The sequence below is a fragment of the Halyomorpha halys genome, unplaced genomic scaffold, assembly GCF_000696795.3.
Source record: "Halyomorpha halys isolate HHAL.00 unplaced genomic scaffold, Hhal_1.1 Scaffold302.1, whole genome shotgun sequence".
Taxonomy (NCBI): domain Eukaryota; kingdom Metazoa; phylum Arthropoda; class Insecta; order Hemiptera; family Pentatomidae; genus Halyomorpha; species Halyomorpha halys.
This window is the reverse complement of record NW_027110436.1, coordinates 924,621-946,411: the sequence shown is the minus strand read 5'-3', so window position 1 is coordinate 946,411 and position 21,791 is coordinate 924,621. Positions and strand designations below refer to the sequence as shown.

Here is a 21,791-nt window from a genome sequence, read left to right as displayed (position 1 = left end):
GACTTAGACACTTATGCACAATGAAGATGTTCCCTCTGTGATTCTCTTAGACCACTTAACTCATTTTGACCAAAATTCGACCACATATTCACTGGGGTGACAGATATACAGCTGTATATACACAAAAGGAAGAAAAACTGAACTAATCAACGACATCCCAGTTAAAAATGTTTTAGCTGTCGTTAAGACGTTACAGATAGAAGAAGCTAGCAGAAAATGTATCCAAGAGGCCAATGAATACCAAGAATAAAAATGAACAATCTTACAAAAAGAAATCCGCTTTTTCCTCAACCAGGTTAGAGTTCGATGGATTCTTCTATGCTGAATGTAAGGATAGCATAGGCTCCTTGTTTGATACCAATGAGGGGGACGTGGAAGAACGTACTTATGTGATGAGTGAAATAACATGAATTTAAAAATTAACTGAGAAGTGTGATTGCTTATCAATTATCAATTTATTAATCAATCAATTTATATATCATAATTATCAATTTATCACTGATATTGATATAAACTCATATACATGAAGAAATAGACTTTGGAGAAGACATTCATGATTTTTCCAATAAAAACCAACGAAGAACATCTTAAAACTATTAAAATTTTTTTTAATCTGTATTAATTTTTAAATAACTAATAAATTGATGATTTTAATTAGCGTAATGTTTATAAACCAAAAGTGTTTCGAAAATATTTTGAATCTAGACTGTCTCAAAGGATTATAAACACTGTATATAGCCAGAACAGTGAATATTGTCATGACGGGAACTGTTATACAGTTTTCACCACAGTGGCTGCGATAGCTGCTATCGTGGCAGTTTAGTGTCACCGTGTAGATGGTTTACACCATGGCAGTGACTACACAGTTGTTGCAATGGTAAGTTATTTCTGTGCAATTTAGTGCATCTCTTTTATTCATGGATTTTAAACGGTATTTCAAATACGTGGTTATTTCGGAAATAAAAATTTTAAGTTTTTATGAATAAATGTATTTTAAAAATAAGGAAATTGTGAAATATTAATTGCTAGATTGGTAATTATTTCTGAAATATATTACTTGTTACAATTAATGAATAATCACTTTAAAAAATAAATTCCAATCAATCCAAAAAATCAAACTTGGAGTTGCTTTTGACCAAACTCTATCATGGAAAACACACATCTTCCAATTTTCCTGTCAAACCATAACAACTCTCAAGCAATATAATATTTTCTGCTATCTCCTTCCTCTTAAAGTAGTTTCCTTCATTACCCACAATGTATTTGGACAATAAATTGTTTAGCCTCAAAATTGTTCTAAAAAGCCTTAGTCCCAGAATAATAAACTATTTTTCATTAAATTTATATGATAAATACATACTTAAACATTGTCCAGGTCTGTAGGTTTATAGAACATGTTTAAGCGTCCTCTAACGTGTGACATCATAGCAGTATCACTTATCAATTTATATAGCGTTATTTTCAGTTTGTCTCATATCGTGACAAAAAATTGATATCTTTTGAATGGTTTTCTCATAATTGTTTTGTATTACTTGGAGAATGAAGAAAACAAAACACGCATATACCTCGATATTCTTAATCTTGTAAGCTAACCTTCATCGTTCTGCCATTCTAACCGTTATAGTCATGCCAACGTATCCCATACGGTTTGATGACACTATAGTACAAGAGCCGGAAAGATAAAAAGGCAGTTATCTCACCCCAATTTTTTATTACTTTAATGAAAACTATGTATAATTACTAGTCAAAATTGATGAGTCTGTCAAGTATAGGTAGGGGGAATAAAAAATGGTGGCTGTTTCAAAACCTTAAAAAAACATTAATTTTTCAGATTTTTTTTTCAGAAATCTATATCTCAGGAACTATGATACATACAGATGTCTATTAGCACTGAAATTAAAGCTAGTTTAATGGACTATAAATAAGGTTATGACCTTTACCTTCGTAGGAATAGTAGTTTTTATGATATTTGCTAAAATAAATTGATTTATAGTTGTTCGGAAAATAAGTTTGATTTATGAAAAACTTCATTTCAGAAACCATTGGACGTACATATCTTTGCCAGCGCTCAAATTAAAGCTTGTTAAATTTACTAAAAAATAGTTAATTATGTTTATCTTTGTAGGAGTAGTAGTTTTTATGATAGTTGACAAAATAAATTCACAAAATGTTAATTTATAGTTGTTCGTATAAAATGTTAGATTTTTGAAAAATATATTTCTAGATCCATAAGACGCACATATGTCTGCCAACACTCAAAATAAAGGAAATTTAACTTACTATAAAGTAGTTTATGACACTTATCTTCGTAGGGTAGTAGATTTTATGATATTCACATATGAATATAAATTTGGCAAATGAAAGTTTGTCTGGACAACTATAAATCAATTTATTTTAGCAAATTTCATGTAAACTATTACTCCTACGAAGATAAACACCATAAAATACTGTATAGCTCATTAAACTAGCTGTAATTTGAGTGCCAATAGACAACTGTACGTCAAATGGTTTTTTAGATATAGATTCATATTGTAGTTTTGGGAAAGTTTTCTTGTGGATTACTTGCCGAAAACCTATTTTGGGGGCTTGTGTCTTTTCTAAAATAAGCAATTAAATTTTCCTTTAAATCTTGTTAAAATTTTGTAACTCTTATTTAAGTTGTTTCTGAAATAAGGCTGATTTGTTAAAATTATTTGAATATAATGCCAGTCACAGTTATTAGAACTTAAAGTTACAAACAGCATCATTAAAAAGCTCAAACGAATTGTCTTTATTAAGATCGTTTGTGAAGTGGAGATAGCTGTTCTAGAACATATTTTTTTCTTTGAGACGAATATGGCTTCAGGCTTATGGGAACTATTATTGTAAAATCTAGGAGCGCGATGGGGTTCCGCCCGCCAAGCAAAAAAAATCCACATCAAAAAACGTCACGTGACCATTTTAGAAATAAAAAGCATGTTTTTATTACAGATTTTGCTATATAAAATATATTCATGAACCAATTTTAATCAAATTTTACAAAAGTATTTCTTCCATGATCTTTATATTTTGATGCTATTTGAATATCTTGAGAAATTTTCAGATACAAAAAACCGGATTAAAAACATTTTATGACTTGATTATCGTTGCCATGACAACTGCATGCCCGTTAAGGCAAGTTTATTACGCTTTATTATTTATAAGAGTGAAATAATAATTTTGTATTATGATTTGTGAAACTTATAAAATGAGGTAAGTTTATTATTAAACTTAATTATCATTCAGACAGAAGTTGTGTCGTTTTGACCCTTTTCATTGTACAAGTCTAATAGAAATGAGATTGAACATTAATTTATCTCCATAGGTTATCTCCAGGTCAATGTCAATGTATTTAGTGTACTGTTACAGCATTGTTTCTTCATTTCAGTTTTGTTCAGCTAGTGTATTTTGTGATCTGCTGCCCTGTTTTTACTGAAAAGAAGTAAATAAATAAGATTTTTTCAGTTTTAATCTAGTGATTAAAAACGAGACTGAATTGCAACTCCCCCTCTCTGACTTGTAATGTAATTAAGAATCAATTCGTCACCACTGAGCCATAGACCAGTTAGTCTAAAAGCTTTTTGCTCCACAATCTCCCCTCTTACCCGAAGCAAATAAAATAAAGCTCATGAAAAATTATTGAAAACAATAAACAACGGGTGGATGGCTATATTTTACCGATGTAACAAGCACTGTTTTAGAGGTATCTGAGTCTCCGGAAATATATGGTCATGGAAATTGAAAATTTTACAGAAATGTACTTAGAAGCCATAACAGAACTCGTCCAGATCTTCAACGCAATCAGACTTTGTCAAGGTATGGAACTTCAAAATTAACGTTTTTCTCGGTAATATTTCTGTTATATTGTTCTTGTCGGCCTCTGATGGTTTCTTCCTCTGATTTATAAACATTCTCAGCCGAATGTGTCTTCTACTAAACTGATGCGTGAAGCGCCATGGATGTTGTCCTTGCTGTTTAGTAAATACTTCTAAATCGGGGTGGGACTACTTTCCTGGAAAAAGAGCTAGAAACGTTTTTTAACAAAAATTTACTTCCTAATTCATCACCAGTGATGCAAATAGCAGATGAAAAATATTCAAAAACCATTAGTGTTAACCAAGTGAAAAAAAAAAGAGCTGCAAAAAGAAGTGATATCAAAAAGGCTACCTCGCTAGTAAATGAGCCGCGTTTAAGTACACAATACGATCAGCTGAGAATGGAGTCTAACATGGATAATAGAATCGAAGCTAAACTTGGCCGCGGTGTCTGTCCGTAGTAGTTAGGCTTTCGATTATAGTAATAATCACAATATAAACAATAAAATATTACAAAAATACAAACAGATACCGCGACCAATTTTAGCTTCCATTTTCTATTTTAGATCCCATTCTCAGCTGAAGGTATTGTGTGTTCGACCAAGGCGCGAAACCCCAAGCTCCTTTACCAATAGGGCAGCCTTTTTGCTATCACTCTCTTTTTACTCTATATTTTATATTTACAAATAACTTTTGGCTCTTGTAAAATGTGCATACCTATTTTTTAATAAAGCATTAAAGAAAGTTAAAGAAGTTGTAAGATGAAATTTTATGTTTAAAAACAGATATTGATAATAATAGCTAGTGCCCTGCGATGCCCATCAGCAAAAGGTTACCAATAATAAAACCATTCCATGAAATTTGTCCTTTTTTATGCTTTAATTATAAATTTCAAGAAAACAATTTTTTAATAAAAAAAGAAGGGAGTTTATTTCTATGTCTGTTTTACTTTTTAAGGTGATTAAGAGTTCCTTTCAGAGTGATTTTATTACCAATCACATGCAAGACTACACTATATTGAATTATTTTTTCTATAAATCTATCAGTATTTAAATAGTATGTTTTTATATGGCGATTTTTAGTAATATAGAATAAAACCAAAAGCTTCATATTTCAATTATTTGTTTTATTATCCATGATTGGTAATTGTCCTCTCTTTCAATTTTTGAAACTTCTAGGCATCTACTATAGGCACTTGTGTACATTGTGTATTATTTGTATATTCTACTCATTTTAAAATTATTTCTTTTCCTTGTGCTCTATTTAAAATTAATTAAATTTAACTACTGAAAGAATATATTCAATTCTATAAATATAAATCCCTATATTTGGTTCCTATCTCTATAGTTGTAGTTTTTAGAATTCTTTATTTTTTTTTAAATATTAATTTTTCTGTCAGTTGTCCACATCTGGTTATATATTTGGTAAATGGAGTTATTTGACCCAATGGTTAGGACCCAAACCGAAAAAAGTAATCATAATGTGTTAAAGCTGAGGAACCTACTTGTGCTACTTACCTGTTGAAGTTATGAATTATGTCTTCTTTTTTTTTTAGGATCCCCTTCTTGATCATTTCTGACATATAGGGGTGTTATATACAGGTTACTACCCTATTATAATAATACAGGTTACTACTCTATTATAATAATACAGGTTACTACCGTATTATAATAATACAGGTTACTACCCTATTACAATAATACAGGTTACTACCCTATTATAAAAATTTGATCCCCATGGTGGGGGGGGGGGGGGCAAATTTTCATTTTGCGGTCCCATGACAAAAATAAAAGTCGACTCCTCAGGCCAGATTTGAACCGGCACCGCTGCAGTTCTCAGGCTGCAAAGACCTATACCTCTACTCCCTGAGCTACAGATGCCCCATTATGAATTATGTCTATATTTTTGTAATAAGAGACCTATCTATAGGTGTTATTTAAAACCTTCCAATCCTATAAGGTCAGTTCTAACAACCACTTCTGACTTTCCGGAACTGTTTGGACATGCATAGTACGGATTTTCATCTCGCAAAACCTGTTCAGTTCTCACAGTCAGAAGTTGTAATTGAAACATACCTCTAATGGTCCAAGTACCATAACTTACGATTAGCTTTTGTTCAGCTGAATTAAATTTTTTCTCATATTTAATATAATATTACCTTATGAGTATTTCAGTAACAATAAACCTACTAATATTATTTGGATGTAATTTCAAACCTAAGCCTTTACATAATTACTATTGAATAGAATTTATGTTAAAAAAGGAAGGAGAGTTGAAAACTTGTGAAGGTATTTATAGCAAATAAATATGTATTAAAAATAAAAATGAACTAATTATTGAAGTTACCAAACAAGAAAATTACAAATTAACAAGAGCAAATTTACTACTAATTAACTGTTGCAGTCAACATTACAACAGCAACATTCAAAATCTTACATTAAATTCTCTATCTTGAATACAAAGAAATGTGGATTACTCTAGGTTGAGTAGTTTGCAATTCTGAGATCAGATCTGGCTTTATATAAGTGTGTTGAAATAAAAAAATCATTAAAAGTATTTATTTCAAGGTATGTAATCAAAACTCATTTTTATTTGGATCAGTTCTCTTCTTGCTTATTCGTTTACAGATAATTATTTTTTGAGAATTGTAAAATTTATCCTCAGATATATAAATTGTATATTAACTTGAATGAAAGAATTAATAACTATTCAAGCATTGAACCTGCTTGATTCTGTAGATTCAATGAATTACTTGAATACTATCTGGCATGATTTGATTAATTACTGTATTGATTCTTAAAACAGGAGATTTTCTGTTTTTCCTACTTTGATATACCTTTCTACTTGCTTCAGTTGGTTTTTAAAACGAATACCATTAATATTTAAAATTTTGCCACTGATGACACTTCCTTAATTTAAACAACACAATACTGCTGATCTCAGTATTGGTAAATAGCTCATTTATATTAAAAAGTATAAAATATTGAATTGATGAAAAAGTGAATAATATTTATTCATTGAAAAATCCTCAAAAGTTATAACTATTTTTAAATTTCTTTATCTGTTAGTGATAAAATTTGAATGTTTTAATACCAAAAGATCCTAGGCTCAGTTAAATTTATTATGGGTTTTAATGAGGTTGTGTCAGAATGGGGAAAAAAAAGGCTATCAATATTTATCTGTGTATATAATTGATGATTCTGTTTTAGTTCCATTCTTGGATCTCTTTTAACGTGTTCTTAGTCCTTGATTTTACATTTTCAAAATCAAACAAAGAGCATTCATTGTTTTCAACCATAAGATGAAGAAGTATGACAGTAATTATTTATAAATAATAAATATAATGAATATGTCATGTAACCACTAATAAATTTTAGCTACATAATATTAATAGATTCAACTAAGTAATTGTATACATTCAAATAAAATGTTTTGAAGGCATTATGAAATATAAATATTGGTGATGTGCAGAAAATAAAAAAGATATACTGTCTTTTATGTAACAGTTGGATAAAATGGTTCTTTTGAATCAGGAAATAGTTTGTGCCAGTGTGTCAATATATTTTTCAGAGATGATTTACTGACTTTAATGAAGAAGAAGGATATGGTCTATATTATTTGAGGAAAAGATAATTATTTTACAACTATATTGAGATAACTTCATTTTCACTGATAGAGGGATGATTGTAATAACCATTGGAACTTTCCTTGTAGTTACTCAGTGCAACTATGAACTCAGTACAACTATGAACAACCAATACCAATTACCATAAAAAGAAGACTATTTGCTATGGTGTAAGAAAAATCAGTTTCATTTTACAATAGATAATTTTTCATCTTGTAAAACAATGTTGTTTTTTTAATCTCAGTCCTTTAATCTTAAATTGTTAATACATCTATAAATCTTTCCTGTTGATAAATCCACTATATTGGTCTTTATCTGTCCAAACATTAAATGTAAAAATTATATAAGTTGCTGACTGTTCCAACATTAGGCAAGTGGTGCTTCTAACAATGGTAAATGTTTTCTTGATTTCTTTAAATAATCTAATGGAAAAAAAAGAAAGGGATTCTGTGTGAAATGAATAACTTATAAGCTGTTTCACTTAGTAACTGACTACTTAATTATTTTGTGGCCTACTTTCAATCCACATAGTGATTTCAATAGAGATTTGATGGTTTGGCAATGCAGAATAAATGACCTTGTTTAAATTTCTTAGAATAATCATAGGAGGAGGAGGGGCAGGCTTACCATCCAGAGGGAGTGAAACAGTGCTGAAGAGAAAAACCTATGGTCCATGGGTAAATTTTTCTGTGCCATTGCAACAAATTTCACTCGGCCTCAACCAAATATTATATTCATGATTGAAATAGAACTTGGACGTTTATAATTTATGCAAGAATAACGTAATGTAAAATTATCTAATATAAAATGATAATCAAAATTTTAAATAACAGTTTTTAGTGTGATTAAATATGATGTACTGAGTGAGGTATGGAAAAGTGATTACTTGTGAATTACTAATGGATGTTGTATGTACAGTTTATTGAGTGATATAAAACTGTATTACCTATGAGGTGATTTATTTGATCATTTTAATATTACAATCACCATCTAGTTTCTATTATTTAGTTGGCTTTATTATTACTATTTTCTTGATTATTATTATTATTAATGATTATGAGACAACAGTACTTTAAATGATGCTTTTATTATGTTTAGGCGAGAGCAGTACCACACTGCTGGTGGCGGCTTCTGTAAGATGTGCTATAAAGTATTGGCTCTTGTGATATTCACCCTAATCCTTCTCCAGTATTTGTATACAAGCTTCCCTCAAGCACCGGCTTTTATCTCTGACGTCCCATACAATTTGACTAGGCATGAACCTCTCTTCTTGCCTTCAGTGTCTGAAGCCTCTCCCGAAGACGTTAAAAATCTTTCAGCATGGATGTATTTTCAGGTAAATTTCAAATATTAAACATTTTTAAGCTGACTTTAAAAAAATGAAATATTAATAATTTAATCCTCATCAAATTCCTTTGTTTTATTTTCCTACTAAGAGGTTCAGGTTTACAACATCTGATCTACCTGAAGATACTTATGAAAGCATATTTAAAACTTCAATAAAATCTCAATAAACCATCTCATACCAAAGCCATTTGGGGTCATTAGTGACCCTAAGCTGAAGTTTCTTTATATTGTCTTTATTGTAAAAATAAAGGTAAACTTTATTGCTAATGATGTAATATATCATTACATTTATACTTAACTTTAAAAGAGGTAGTAATATTTATCTTTAATTTTTTTGTTTCATGCCAGTATGATTCTTATGAAAAAACTTTGCTTTACTAAGAACATATGTTTTTTCAAAAATGCGTGGTAAGGGTCAACGGTTGTTATATTTAAATTAGTTTTTGAAGTAAATATAAAGTTAGGAAGAAAAGATATTTTGTAAATTAGACAAATTGTCTTTTTTAACAACAAATTAATTAATTGTAAAGTACATTTTAACATTTAAAAACCATTTTTAATATTCCTTAAAATGATTTTTATTGATCCTGTTAACCATTTTATTAGTTCTTATTTATTCTTTCTTATGTTATATGAAATCCTACTTTTTAAACTTTTAGTTTTATTTAATGAAATGTTACAACTGGAGGTTTAAAAAAAAAAAAACTCATAAAATCTTGTTTCAGATAACACCAGCAAGTACGGGAGAAACCCTGCCACTCTGTCCTCTGATACCACCGAATCTTTGTGAGTTAAAGATATTTTGAACTTTAAGTCATTTAGTAGCTACTTATTGTATTATTGGTAGAACAGATATGTTTCCATTTTGTACTTCAAAATGTTGCAGGTGTTTAATAATTATAATACACTGAATTAATACTTGATTTAAATGACAATTTCATTTACTATCCTGTGTTGAAAATTATCTTTTGAAGTTCACTGTTTCCTACTTGTAGGTGGAAGCTTTATATATTGCACTATTTTTGTTTGATCTGTTTTATGTTTGTTATTTTTTTTTAAGTCATTAACTTGTAACATTTTGCTTTAATTGAGAGTGGAAATATCTATATATTTCGAACCTCTGCTATCTCATTGGTTGAGCTTAAGAATCATCAATCGATACCATAGTGGATAAACTGTTCTATTTCCTAATTCCTAGAGGGTGTCATGACTACATGTTCGATTTTGTTATTTATTTATTCATTTTAGTTATTTGAAATTAATATTTACTATTTTCTTGAAAATATTGTTTTTAATTTTTTATCTTAAAATTTATGAAGCATTAAAATTTAACTGGCATTATACAGAAGCTTTTCTCTTCGAAATTAGCACTGAGGGCATTTAAGATAAACCTCTCCAACTGCAATTAATATTGTTGAATTTTTTTTTACACTCGTTATCTATTTGCCTAGTCAGGAGCCTTGCTTGTAGTGTAGTAACTTAGCCCTCATTCTGCTTGGGTTTTACTTTGCTGTTATTCATTTAACTTAATAAATTTAACTCTTTCAAAATGTTCAACATTGAGTAAAACACTTATCATTTTTAATGTTCTTCTGCCTCATACTCCTTTTACCACTCTCTTTTGTGCTGAAAAGCTTGTTCTTCATGTTACCTAATTGGTTCGTTCACAAACTGATTTTTTACCACAAATTTGTTTAGTATTGAATCCATTTTGTTGAAATTATGCTTACATTTTTAAGCGCAATTACATTTATGCTTATTAGTTATTATAATATTAAATACATCTTTAAATTTATGGAATTAATTATTTTCTTTAAAAAATAATAATAGTAATATATATATAAAGAAAATCATAAATTGTTGGTGCGAATCCAAAGTGGCATACCTGAAAATTTGTTAGAGTATTGTGTTTGAGTTATTGCAGATTTAAGGTAGCAGCTTATTTGTAATTTCAATACAAATCATTTGGTTTGGCTATTGATATTGAATCATATTGGTTGAATCATATATCGTTTATAAAAATAGCACATGTCTCTTGATTGTGTTTCTAATTAATAACATCACATATTCAGTTATGTCTTTTTGGCATTGCAAACATAAAAGAAAACTAGGTTAAAATGCAATAAAACCTAAGATAGCAAATTTTGCAGATATACCAATTTGGCTTTAAATGGATAAAATATTTACATGTCAAGTTTTTTTACATCAAAATTTGTATTATTTTTTTTTATAATCCAAACATTATAAAAATATCAATATCAAATTAGTATTAACCATTGTTACTGTTTTTAGTGGGCCATCTGGGGGAAGTACCTGCTTCCAACCCTCCTCCTGAGCCTCACGTACTTCCAGGAGGACAGTGGCGACCAGAGCAGTGTCGATCAAGGGATCGAGTTGCCCTTGTGGTACCTTACAGAGATAGAAAGCAGATCCTAATGACTTTTCTTGCTCATATGCACCCTTTTCTCCAGCGCCAGCTTCTAGATTATGGACTTTTTGTTATTGAACAGGCTGGTAGGTGGTTTATTAATCTTTAAAATTTATTTCTAACATTTTTTTTCTGATAGATTTGTCATTTATGAAACATTGTGTTTAATGAATTATCAATGATGAATTATATATTTATTTAAATTTCTTTTTTTATTAATGTGGAAAGATTTTCTCCTCATTTTCTCTCTTCATTTACCATTTTTCAACTTATAACTCAACTTGAGAATTACATTTGGTATGACATGTGTGGTCTTATACTGAGATAACTTTCCAATTTGTGCTTTAGTTCAAGTTGCTCAGGAAAATTATATAGAAGTGATGACATTCCTTGATTAGTGGTCAAATTTTTATTGTATTCATTCTTATTATAATTGTTTTAATATTTATTCTATGGTTTATATAAAAATATATCTATATTATGAACGAGTAGTTTATAACCTTTTATTTCTTTTATATTATTTTTATCTTCTTTAATGTACATTATATATATTTTAATGATATATTGTGTAGGTACTGATGATTTTAACCGAGCCATGTTGATGAATATTGGTTTTGTGGAAGCTCTTGGCATGAGAGAATTTGATTGTTTTATATTTCATGATGTTGACTTACTACCAGAAGATGATAGAAACTTGTACACCTGCCCAAACCAGCCGAGACATATGTCAGTGGCAGTCAACGTCCATAACTATAGGTAATATTGATTTTTAAAACATTTTTGTGGTTGACATACTTTTAATCATTTGCTTAGGCCATAATTTAATGATATGTTATAAACTCCGTTAATCAGTTCTACGAATAAAATAATCAGAATTAGTTTCTTTATAGATTATTTAAACAGAGTCTACTATAAATAAATGATTGCTATTAATAATATTCTATAAATAAATTGTACCTCTTACATTAACTATGTAAGGCCCACCAGGCCTATCTGGTATTAAATAAATAAAAAATATAAATAATTTATAAAGGTTAAAATGGAGGAACTAATTGTTTTGTTTTTAAACTGACAATTTTTCATTTACAATAGGTTTTATAACAGAGGATGACTTCCTAATAACGAGCTTTATATCCTCTTCCACAGTAATGGGCTCTAACCCTATCAGCCACTGAAGAAATAACATTTTTATTAAAATTAAAAAGAAATTTTATTTAAGTTGATTTAAACCAAAAGAAGGAGAATAAGGGTGCCTAACTTCTCCACCTGAGATAACCTTAAATGCTCTATCGGATTCATATTGGGATATCATGTGGGTCAGTCCAATAATATAATTGTCACACTTTTCTTGACTTTGACTTGACTTAAATTGACTTTTCTTCTTATTTTTTTTTTATACCATATCTGGCCATTTCTGACTTGCTGGATGGTTATGGAGTTCTCATTCAATGGAATTGCCATGAAATAAGAGTTGAAATCAACTGTTGCTGCTGTAGACTCAAGGTTGTCAAAGTGATGCTTTAACACACTCAGCTACCATGGCCTCACCAATATTAAGTTAATCACTTTTCTGCTTACCTCTGTAATTCCGTACCGCCTGAGTGGTACAAACAAGAGGAGAGACTTAATTGTGAATAAAACTATTCCCTATTGCTGGTTAGCAAATAATCATCTCTTTGTAAAGTTACTCTCCACAAATTAGGATTCTGTATCAGGATCTCTCACATAGAATTCAGGTTCCATTGTCTCTGCCATAAGGTGTCGGAGTTGAGGTGGAAATTTTACACCATATAAGTCTCTCTTTTTAACCTGAGTAATTAGTTAAATAGTGAATTCCCCATGAGAGTGTGTTTGATTGATGGTCAATTGATCATCAAATTGTATTGTTGACCTCAGTTGTTAACACCCAATTCTCCGCTCACAAAAACCTTATTTTTAAAATCTTTAGATTTCAAATTCCATAGGATTTCCTCCATTTCATAGTGTTCAATGGGTTTCAGCATTTTCCCCTCACTCTACAGACACTATTCTATCATATTTTGCCATCTTATGACGCGTGCTGCCTTGACATGACTTAATGCTAGAAGGCATGCTAGTCTACTGGCATAGGGCTTTTAACTATACATACCATAACTTTTATAGAACTCTTTGTTTGCCATTTCTTGAGATTGGATTTGGTGGAGTATAACTTTAAAATTTAATATGAAAAATTACACCATTCCCACAGTGATAATTTTTTTGGGATCTGTCAAAAGTCTTTTTAAAATATTTTTCTTTTACAGAACTGAATTTTTTTTGTGGTCAAATATTGAGGCTTTCTTTAATAAAGCAGAAGTTTCAATTATATGATTGATAATAAAAAAGTATGACAATTAAAAATTACTTAAAACATTAGAAGTCTCTATGGCATATTTAAAATGGATTCATAGATGATTTTTGTGCAACTTCAAATTGTTTTATAATAAAACAAGTTAAATAAATTATTAATTAAATATTAAAATGACTATGAGTTAAAATTATTATATTAAAATGTAAATCATTCTACTTCCTAAACATCGGAGCCTTATAAATTGCCGAATGAGAATGATAAAAAAAACTACAAATAACAATTTATGCTTGTTTTCAGTTGGTTTATAATGAAGAATTTTACCCATAATAATTGGTTTATAATAACAAAGATTATCCATACGATTTAATTATTTCTTATTGAACAAATATGGATTTTTTAATTTTTTTTATTTTTCAGATTGCCTTATCCTGATATATTTGGCGGTGTGTCAGCAATGACAAGGGCTCATTTTGAAGCAGTTAATGGGTTTTCAAATGTCTTTTGGGGCTGGGGAGGGGAAGATGATGATATGGCGGCCAGAATTAAAGCAGCTGGTCTCGAAATCACCAGGTATCCTAAATCTATTGCTCGGTACACAATGCTGCCTCATATCAAACAAAAAGCTAATCCCCGCAGGTAATGATTGATTAATTTTTTCTATGAACAATAATTACATTTATTTATGTATGATCTGAATTTACTTTGATATTTCTGAAATCATGTAGTGAAGTGATTAAAATATAGTTGTTGCTACAATTTCTGTATTTTTGGGCCGTAACTTCCTTTAATGTGATAATAGAGAAGCTAAAAATACCCATGTATAGTTGAAACTTTGTTTTGAAGTCTGAGAAGGGGCACACTTTGCTTTTACCAGTAGTTAGTTGACTTAGAGATGGCATTGTTTATGCTCGTAAGAGAAAGAGGGTATTGGTGAATAAAGAGTTTTGAGTAGGTGTTAGGAGCTGATGCATTTTGAAACAGGCAATATATATTTTTCATCATCAGAATTTCTGCCGTTATCATACTGATAAAACTTCTGGAAAAGAACTATCTGCAAGACAGCAGATGGAAATATTTTTATGTTATTCTACTGTTCAAGGCTGAGAGTGGAGTAGCAGAATATATTGGTATTGACTGCTCTAGGATTTTTAAAAATATTAATTAAGTGATGAATTCAATTTTTAAAAAGCTAACTGGATTAATTGTAGTTTTCATGTTTTGAAGAATTTTGGTCAGTTGAGGAGTGTTGTCTTAAAATAAATTTTGTATAATTATTCTCATCCCTTTTTTTTTTTTTTCAAAAATAATTATCAGTGGTTTCATTTAGTGACCTTGAATTTTTCTAATAAAACTCGGTTTTCTGACTCTAATCTTGCAACAAATCTCAGTTTAAACATATTTTTTTTCAACTATACCTTTATCTTCAGATGGCGACATAGTGTGTAAACTGTTTAATTTAAAATATAAAAAGGTCAGGTGCCTATCAGACACGAAAGGATATTAATAAGCTTTTATTTGATCACACAGATTTGAGATAATGCTAATACCACATTGTTTGTTCTACCATGTAGTCCTTATGTTTTAATCACTTCACCTATCGAATTTAAACTAAAAACATAATTAGCAAGATAATGAAATATGTTTTTTATATTTCGTAGATTCCAGCAGTTGTATAGTGGTGCGAAGCGAAGAAAGACAGATGGTCTGAATAGCCTACAGTATAGAAGATTAGAGCTGAGGCTAACAAAGCTGTTTACTTGGGTCTTGGTTGAACTGAGCAGACCGCCTTCATAACACAGGTTCTTTAGCTGGCCCACATTTTTCATGGACCAGAATAACTCAGGGTTCACCTAACTGCTGCTAGCTACTCATCGTTGTTTAGTAATTGATATGATTATGGTTCATATTACTTGTATAAATGAGATTTGTGATATATTATCTAGTCTGTGATTATTGATTAGTTGTGATTTAGTATTACTGATTTTTTTCCAGTGTGGTTTTACGGAAAGCTGCCCTGATTATGATATTCAAGCCTATAAATATATTGAATTGTTCGTTACTGGTTTTACTCTTCCACTTATTAGATGCGTTAAACTATTGTTGATTGATACTGAATATTATTTAATTGAATGTTAAATTAACACTATAGATTTATATATGGTTTAGAAAATTATATTAATGGTTTTTTTTAAAAATATTATATGTGAAATATGACTATATAGTCACCGTTACTGTTTCCTGAGTAAGTAATTAAATTTAACTGAAAAAATGCAGACACAATAATATGAATGTCTTAAAAGTTATCCATTAAAGTTTCAATCTTCAGGACAGCTTTATGTAAAAATGTGTAAATACTTGAAAGTAGATTTTCCTTTTCTATAATGATGTAGTTATCATTACTTTCAGTGAATATTTTTCGACTCGAATAAGAAAAGCATTGGTTTAATTTAATTTTATATATTCTCTATATAGCATTAACTTTTGAAATAGTGATATTTTATGTTTAATATTTAATGATGTATAGGTTATTGCAGAAAAGCTATGGAATGAAACCTGATTACTGGTTTTTCTTCTATCTTGATCAACTATATTACCTCTGATCTTGTCACTTAATGAAGAAATGGATCTTTAGTTTCATCAGACAATTTCATTAATACTACTAAGAATGCCCCAGGATAGTGCCAAATTTACTGGAGAATTAATTTTGAGTCAAGAGCAAAGAAAAATTTAGCACATTTGGATACAATGTGTATAAGTGGTCATTTAAGAAATATTCTCAGGACGATATAAATATGTTCATTTACCTTAAGGAATAAAACTTTTTTATGATTATGAGTTAATATAATAAACTGATTAGAAAAAATTAATGTAATAAAAACACTGGTGTAATAAATTGGACATTTTCAAGTTCAAAATGGTACTTGACCCATGAAATAAAAAAAGGAATAGCTTTGGTAAAACTCTCACAAAAAAAAAATCCAATAAAGAAACAAAATATGGGTTGAAACATTACTTTGAATGATTTATATAAAATCTGAGACACAATAATAAAATTACTAGGGCTTACAGATTGGTTGGATAATAATATTAATTAAAAAGTGAATAAAGATAATTTCTACAGCTCCTCAGAAAATTTGTACACAGCACTGATTTGATATGAAGTTCGTAAAACTATTCCAATGTAGTTATTTGAGTGAGTTTCTATAATGAACATTTTTACAACAAAACAAAATGAGATTAGATTATCAGGTGTTATGGATCAAAAAGATTGTTCTGCCTATCCAAGGTCAAGGTTAGCATTAAGGAAAACATCATGACTATGCCCAGATAGTGGAATACGAGGTTAACTCTTAGAGTGTGGACCTAGTATGCATACTTTATAAACAGACAAAGTTTATCATACCGTAAGATTAGAAAGATGGTAATATCACTGGAATCTGCACAGTTTACTGTAATTTTATTTTCAAACCTAATTCTTTTTGCAATGTGTCCATAAAAATAATTTAAAAGTTGGAAAAATAAATGTACAATAAAAAAATGTTTCTTTCATTATATATTTCACAATTTTAGCTATTAGATCTTTATTGAATACAATTTTCCAAATATCAATCGTTGATGGTGATTCTCATAAGGAATGAGTTGGTTGAAGGGATTCTTTGATCTTCCTTTCTGTCACTAATGTGCACTGACTAGTTTCTTCAGAATCTTATTCAAAATAGTTTTTCCTTAGCTTTTGGGATTCTTCCGGAATACTTCCATTTCTAATATGTACATCTTTGTTGTTAGGCCTATTAAGTATTTATAAATTTGAAATCACTTGCAGGTTGAAGACTGTTTATTTTGCATGGATATAAATAAATAAAAAACAAAAAGGATTGAAAAGTTACATTTTACCATATAAGGTATAAGATACTGCACCGGAGACAAAGTGGAATCAGTCTCACATGAAGTAAGGCAAGAACTATTACTCTGATACTATCACTTGCTTTGGCAGTTAGTAAGGTATTATCGGTTTGAAGTAGTGACTCCAGCACACTTCCAAATATATTGTACAAACATTTTGAGCAGTAGAACAGATCCTGTCTACTTTTCAAGTGTTAAAGGAATACAAAAACATGACTGCCTGATCTCATATATATCATGCCTGACAAAAAGTTAATTAAAAAAATCTTAAGCCCTAGACAGTGTACATTACATCACATAAAAGTGCTCATAAATTATATCTATTAAAATAGGATAAAATTTATAACTTAAAATGTATACTGTTCAATTTATTTATGTATAAAAAGAAAAATTATAAAATTGAAATATTATTTAGATTCTATCCTATATCATGGTTGCTTATTTTATCTTGTAATTTTGGACTGCTGGATGGCTGTATATATTATATACATTCATGTTATAATTTGATGTCATTGCATATCTTCTTAATAAATATAAAAGATTTATGATATTAGTAATGTTTTGTAGAATTAGAAATCATAATAAGATATAATATTTTTACAAAACATTACTAATATCATACATCTTTTATATTTATTAAGAAGATATGCAATGACATAAAATTATAACATGAATGTGCAAACTTGAAGATATGGTGAAATAATATATGAGTATAAGAACCTTCAGGTTCAACACTGTTATCAACAACAATCTTTGTTTACATACTCCACTGATTCACATAAAAACCCATGTATACAAGGTGAAACCTTTTTTCATTTCCTCTACTTAGCTCTTGGTCTTAAACTCGGATGACCTTTTCAGGGATCCTGCAGAGGGATGTGCTGTTATTGAGCACAAAACTCTCCAAGCTCATTTCATCCCCTATGACGATAGTACTTTACTTATGTTTGCTATGTATAAATTATAATAAAAAAATCACTTTTGAACATGTGTGAGATTAAATGATTTATGAAAGCAATTGCAAATTATAATTGCATTATATATTATTCCTTTGTTTAGTGACATCTAATAATCATCATGCTAGTTATAGTTGTTCAAATATACCATGATCTTATATCCAGAAAATTTCCCTACCAAACTTTTTAATAATAATGGATCAATGGATCAATCAAAATTTATGATTTTTTGATATTTCAAATGTTTAGAAGTTATAATTCGAATCTAATTGAATTATTTCTTGGTTTTAATGTTGAGTGCTTACACATTTAGAAAGTTTTATTACATAATGGCCTTCTTAATTTTATTGTTTCTAAATGCCAAAACTGTAAAATCATGTAACTTCAATAAAATTGTAAGTAAGTTCTGTTAAATTAATTGTATTATTTTAATCTTTTGTGTATGTAAACATATTGACTGTAATTTTATATCTTTTCATTAAAATTAAAAAAAGAAATATCATGTCCTCTTGATTTACTATTATTACTGATCAACTGAATAATAATTATATGTTTCATCTTAAATTAATGAACTGTTATTGAGAAGTTTATTAAATGCTCAATTAATTCTTCTTATTGTTATTTATTTTATTTAATCAAGATTTACTCGATCAAAAAAAAGTAGAAGTATTTAGGAATATGAGTTTCGTCTTCCAAGAACGGCCTAATATTTAAAACAGATTATTTTCCTGCGAAACCATTATGGTTTAGATGTAATTTCCAGTTTTATTAATTAATATGTATGATATATTTTATGCTGTTAAAATTAATAATTCATTTTTTTCATTCAGTTATTGATTTTTATAATTGCCTCTAACTTCGAGATGCAATGATATGTATGGCAATTTTATTTATTGTTGTTAGTTTTTTTTACATATCATATTAAAAAATAATTTAATTTAATTTTAAGTATATTAAAAGCTATTATGAAAACTTAATATTATGTTTTTTTTTTTATTTCATTTTCAACTTCAATTAGTTCATGATGGTAAACAGAAATAAAAATGTAGTTTATAGACAATAATATTTTTTATTTAGTTACTTTTATGCAATTACAGTGATACCTCCATATATTGTTCGGAAGGTTCTTTTTACACCTTAATAAATAAATTAATGAAAATTTTTTATTATTAATTTACACATGTACATAGTATAAAATATTTATATATTTTAAAGTTGTTAATTTTGTAATGCAAGGATTATGCTCCGAAGTTTTTGATTCTACTATTGAACTTTGAAAATTTTGAGTAACGTGAGTTTTTGAGGATTTTAGTGTATAAATCTATAAATTATATGTTGTATTAGTATTCTGATTTTATTTAATGTGTTTACAATTTTCTCTATTAAATGTTACAGGTTTCCCAATAGAATATTTTTTTTTTACCCTATTCTTGGTTATTTCTGATGTACGAAAGAGGGAAGGGGGGAAGGGGTTTATCTATAGGTTACTACCCTATTCTAACTATGATAGAAGGGACAAGTTTTCATGTCGTGGAACCACCACGACTTAAACCCCAGTGCCATAGCAGTTACGAGGTTCTAAGGTAAAACACCTTCCTTGGGTACAGATGGCCCTCTAAATATCCTAATCCTTTATATTTATTGATATTTTTTTTCATCAAATTCCTGTTTAGTTTGCCACAATATAAGAAATAATTCTAGTGATTAGAAAGTTATATTGCAGAAATAATGGTGTTAAGTTTAATTGCAACTTTATGAATCTAGTATAATTTTTAATATGTTAAAACACTTAAACTTAATTTACTTGTTCAAAATTTATGACATTGGGTAAATTATATGTCAAAAAGAAAAGAATAGTGTTAGAATAGCATTGTATGAAAACTAAAACACCTCTCAACCTTCAATCAATGTAGTTCACATGAAATGGTTTATTTTAGTTAAATGAAATAGTAAAGATTTATACAAAATTATAATGCTTTTGAAATGTAATAGGGCTATGAATGTGTTTGACAAAAGTAATCTCTATCACAATCATTTTTATTTGACATTACAGAAATAAAATTACAATTGCTATTGATAATTACAACTACTTGATGAACCACTTAAATTGTAGTCTGATATTAAAATTACTAGATAAGCAAAAGATTTATAGCCTTATATAATTACAATTACTTTTTGGCCAACTGTATATTATAATGTGGAAATGGAATTTTCCCAAAATGTTCTACACTGTTCATGTCGAGCATTCATTACAAACATTATTGATCGGATGTATGTATAGAATATGATGATTCTAATTTTTTAAGAATGCATTTCATCAAAGTTTTTTAGTTATATATATTTCTAGAGACAGGATTTTCATGCAGTAAAATAACTTAAATCTGAAAAACTGTGTTTAAAAAACAATAAAATAGATACTGGTTTACATACCTATATGTGTATAATATGGGAAATTTGGTTCAAACATTTTATTATATGCTATGTATATTTCAGTATAGTGAATATTTTCAATAATATTTTTTTTAGATCTGTAGTACTGAATAGGTAAGCTTACTACCTGTTTCTTTAAATAGTTTATGATTTACATAATTGGCTGTGCCACATAACATATTGCTTATTTGTTAAATAAATCTATTATTTTTTAAGAGTTTTTGTTTATTCTATTGATTGTTATGGTTTATAACCAATATTATATTGATATAACACGTAACAGTTGTTAATTTGAAATAAAACTATTAATGATTTATTTAATTTAGTATAATCATTGGTTAATGTTCTGTTAAAATTTTAAACTAGAATTACTTGTTAATTTTGAACTATGTTTTGTGTTTCATTTTAACATTTAAATCATAAGATCTGCTTTTTAATAGCTGAATTTAATGTCAAATGCATGAATAAGGTATTTCTTCTCAGTAGATAAGAAAGTTTGATATTTAAATTTTTTAATCCTCACAAACATGCAAAATTATATTCTCACTATATAAATGAATTAAAATTTTTGAAGTATAGGTTAAACATAATGTTTTGAGTTTAAAAATTATTTTATTATTAACTGCATTTCTTTATGATGCCATTGTTATCTGGTAAAGATAATATTAAAGACTTTAGTGTTGAGACTTCTATGTTTCAAACAAAAATTTGTGTTTTTATGTATTACTCTTTAATATATTAAGTAAAAATAGATCCTTGCAATAGAATAAAATCAATTAGTTTTGAAACATTGGAGTATTAATTTTACTCAACTGGTTAATTTTGGAAGTTGGCTTTGACAAGAGTAAAGAATTCTTTATCTAACTTAAATGTGGAGTTAGCAAAGTTTATTTCAGAATGAAAAAATGATTCTATGTTATCTTTTAGTAAGAGATATTTT

At 28.6% G+C, this 21,791-nt stretch overlaps 1 protein-coding gene across 11 annotated transcripts in view; it reads left to right on the top strand.

Annotated features, from left to right (window-relative positions):
• LOC106680978 (beta-1,4-N-acetylgalactosaminyltransferase bre-4) overlaps nucleotides 1-21,029 on the top strand; it is a 30,864-nt gene extending 9,835 nt beyond the window's left edge. For 2 of the 11 annotated variants that reach the window (XM_014421046.3, XM_014421043.3), the window contains exons 2-7: nucleotides 8,557-8,794; nucleotides 9,531-9,591; nucleotides 11,098-11,319; nucleotides 11,806-11,989; nucleotides 13,980-14,198; nucleotides 15,221-21,029. In XM_014421046.3, the coding sequence (XP_014276532.1) occupies nucleotides 8,557-8,794; nucleotides 9,531-9,591; nucleotides 11,098-11,319; nucleotides 11,806-11,989; nucleotides 13,980-14,198; nucleotides 15,221-15,356 (1,060 nt within the window). In that variant the 3' untranslated portion in view covers nucleotides 15,357-21,029. The other 9 variants (XR_001343170.2, XM_014421040.2, XM_024358281.2 and 6 more) reach the window with 9 other exon arrangements.
• The last annotated feature ends 762 nt before the right edge of the window (nucleotides 21,030-21,791 follow it).